The sequence below is a fragment of the Pollachius pollachius genome, assembly GCF_949987615.1.
Source record: "Pollachius pollachius genome assembly, chromosome: 18".
Lineage (NCBI taxonomy): Eukaryota > Metazoa > Chordata > Actinopteri > Gadiformes > Gadidae > Pollachius > Pollachius pollachius.
In genome coordinates this window covers 6,976,385-6,978,884 of record NC_136951.1, presented here as the reverse complement: position 1 = coordinate 6,978,884, position 2,500 = coordinate 6,976,385, and the positions used below count along the sequence as shown (strand labels likewise).

At 44.2% G+C, this 2,500-nt stretch overlaps 1 protein-coding gene across 1 annotated transcript in view; it reads left to right on the top strand.

Moving 5' to 3' along the window:
• niban2a (niban apoptosis regulator 2a) overlaps nucleotides 1-2,500 on the top strand; it is a 33,516-nt gene that overhangs the window by 4,711 nt on the left and 26,305 nt on the right. Inside the window, exon 2 of the mRNA XM_079755644.1 lies at nucleotides 552-679. Within this exon, the coding sequence (XP_079611770.1) occupies nucleotides 552-679 (128 nt within the window). The remainder of the gene's footprint in view (nucleotides 1-551; nucleotides 680-2,500) is intronic.

Below are 2,500 nucleotides of genomic sequence, written 5' to 3'. Positions count from 1 at the left end.
AATGCTCCCCAGAGGGAAACACTCTTCCCAACACTAGTAGACAGCAGGGCACAAGGTCAGACCCAGACAGGACCGGAGGTGACGTGAGATCATGTGACCTAGATTCTGTGTGTCATAGCTGCTTTGGTGAGCATTAAAGTGCATGCACATAGTGCTCATGGCTGTTAGTACCAGATCTATTTAAGTACTGCGTAAGGTGGTCCTGTCTAGCATCCACTACTGGAATGCTAGTTGGTGGATATGTGAAGTGTGTTTTAAAATGACCAGTAATGCTAGGCTATTCAATTATATTAGCTATGTTATATAGCTGATTTCATGTTAGCTGATGTTCTTATGTATGTGTGCCCTAACCTAAAATAGCTGTATGTCATATTATTGTGTGTGTGTGTGTGTGTGTGTGTGTGTGTGTGTGTGTGTCATCCTATGTGTGTGTGTGTATGTGTTCTCCGTGTTGATGAAAGTGTGTATCGATACATATTGCATTCATTCAGAGTGCATTATTATCCCAGGGTGTGTATACTCATGTGTTTGTGCGTTGTGTTCCCCCTCAGCCCGCACCAGAGATGTGATGCGGGAGTTCGGTGAGACCTACCAGCAGCAGTATGCGGTGGCTCTCTTCAACAGCGTGCGCTACGAGATAGAGGGAGGAGGCACGCAGTCCCAGCTGCTGCACCGCAAGGCAAGTCCACCAACGCCGCCATGTTTTGATTTATAGCTCATTTATCCTTTATTCAGCCAGGAAGATCCTGTTAGACACAAGAGCTCTTCTTCCAGGGAGTCCCGGTCAAGACGGCAGCACAAATTGTTTCATATGGAGAAAAAACTGTTTCACGTAAAAACTATTTCAAATGATAGCACACATACAATACACAAAAGTAAAAATGCTACGTGAAAGCTACACAAGGGAGCACAAGGTAGAGGAAGTGAAACACACAGGCCACAACATGAGCTTATGTAAAACAGCAACATTGTCAACAACAAGTAAGTTTGTAAAATACCTTTAAAGGTGTTCAACTAAGGGAGGGCTTCTAACGTAGTGATGGTTTGCAGCTCATTGCATGTACAAGGTGCAAGAAAGGAGAAAGCAAGGTTTACCAAGCTCCGAGTGCCCCCGGGGGACTAATACAGGAGTCTGATTAGTAGATCTAGAGCGGTAGTTGCTGGTATGATAGGATAAGAGGCTTACGGTATTAGTGCTACTATAATGTACTAATTACTATTCATCATTAAGCACCAACACCTCTATGTACTATTGACGGTGAATCGTTTAGCCCCAACACCTCTATGTACTATTCATCATTTAACACCAACACCTCCATATACTATTGACTATTCATCATTTAGCCCCAACACCACTATGTACTATTCATCATTTACTACCAACAACACTAATTACTATTCATTATCTAGCCCCAACACCTCTTTGTACTTTCATCATTAAGCCCCAACAGCACTATATACTATTCATCATCCAGCACCAACAACACTATGAACTATTCATCATTTAACACTAACAACTCTACTTTCATAATTTAGCCCTAACACCACTATATACTATTCATCATCCAGCACCAACACCTCTATGAACTATTGACCATTCAACATTTAGCCCCAACACCTCTATGCACTATTCATCATTTAGCACCCTTTTCTCCAAGGGGTAGGGGTTATGGTATCTTGCTTCACAGCTCGGTGGGGGACATAAAATACAGCTCTCTCGGATATGGAGCCAACACCCTTGGCACCACAAGGGTGCCAAGGGTGCCCCCCCCCCCCCCCCCCCCCTTTCATAGTTTTCAAAGTGAATGTCATATTCAACACAGACCTGTGAAAGCCTTTTGATTGGCTGTGAAAGCTGCCTTCTTCCTAAGATAACCGTTGACTGAACCCCTGATACGTTTAAGCAGGAAACTGCACTAGCTCCACTAGCTTTAGCCGTACATCAATCTAGCTTTTTACGTCTGTATCTACTACCAGCTTTGTTCCCTTAGTAAACGCATTAAAGCTGCAATCAGTGTATTTTTACTTGTTTTTGATTAAAGTGTGTTTCGATTTAGCCTCATGGCTCTCTCGCATTTGGCTGTATGAGATCCATGTGACTCAATCAAAACACACTTTAATAATACAAAGCGGGGGTGAGCAAATATAACCAACTGCAATCACAAAAATACATAATTAGCATCTCCTTTATTAATCAGTGCAGAGAGTATAACCGTATCTCTATGGTGACACACCAGAGACAATGGCTGTGTGTCCATGGACCTGTGCTGCAGAGGGCCTCCTGTAGCCGCTGGTGAGCAGTGTCATGGATGACTGGAGAGGAACTGGAGCACATCTCACGCCTGGGCAGACAGGCTGCTGGGTGGACGTTAATGGAAGCCCTGTCGACGTGTGTGGCTGTGATATTCCTATTATAGGTCCTCACGTGTGGGCCGATGGCATCATGTGCAGCTCCATAGGTACAGCAGGGGATGGATTCACAGCTAACCTGGGATCCAGT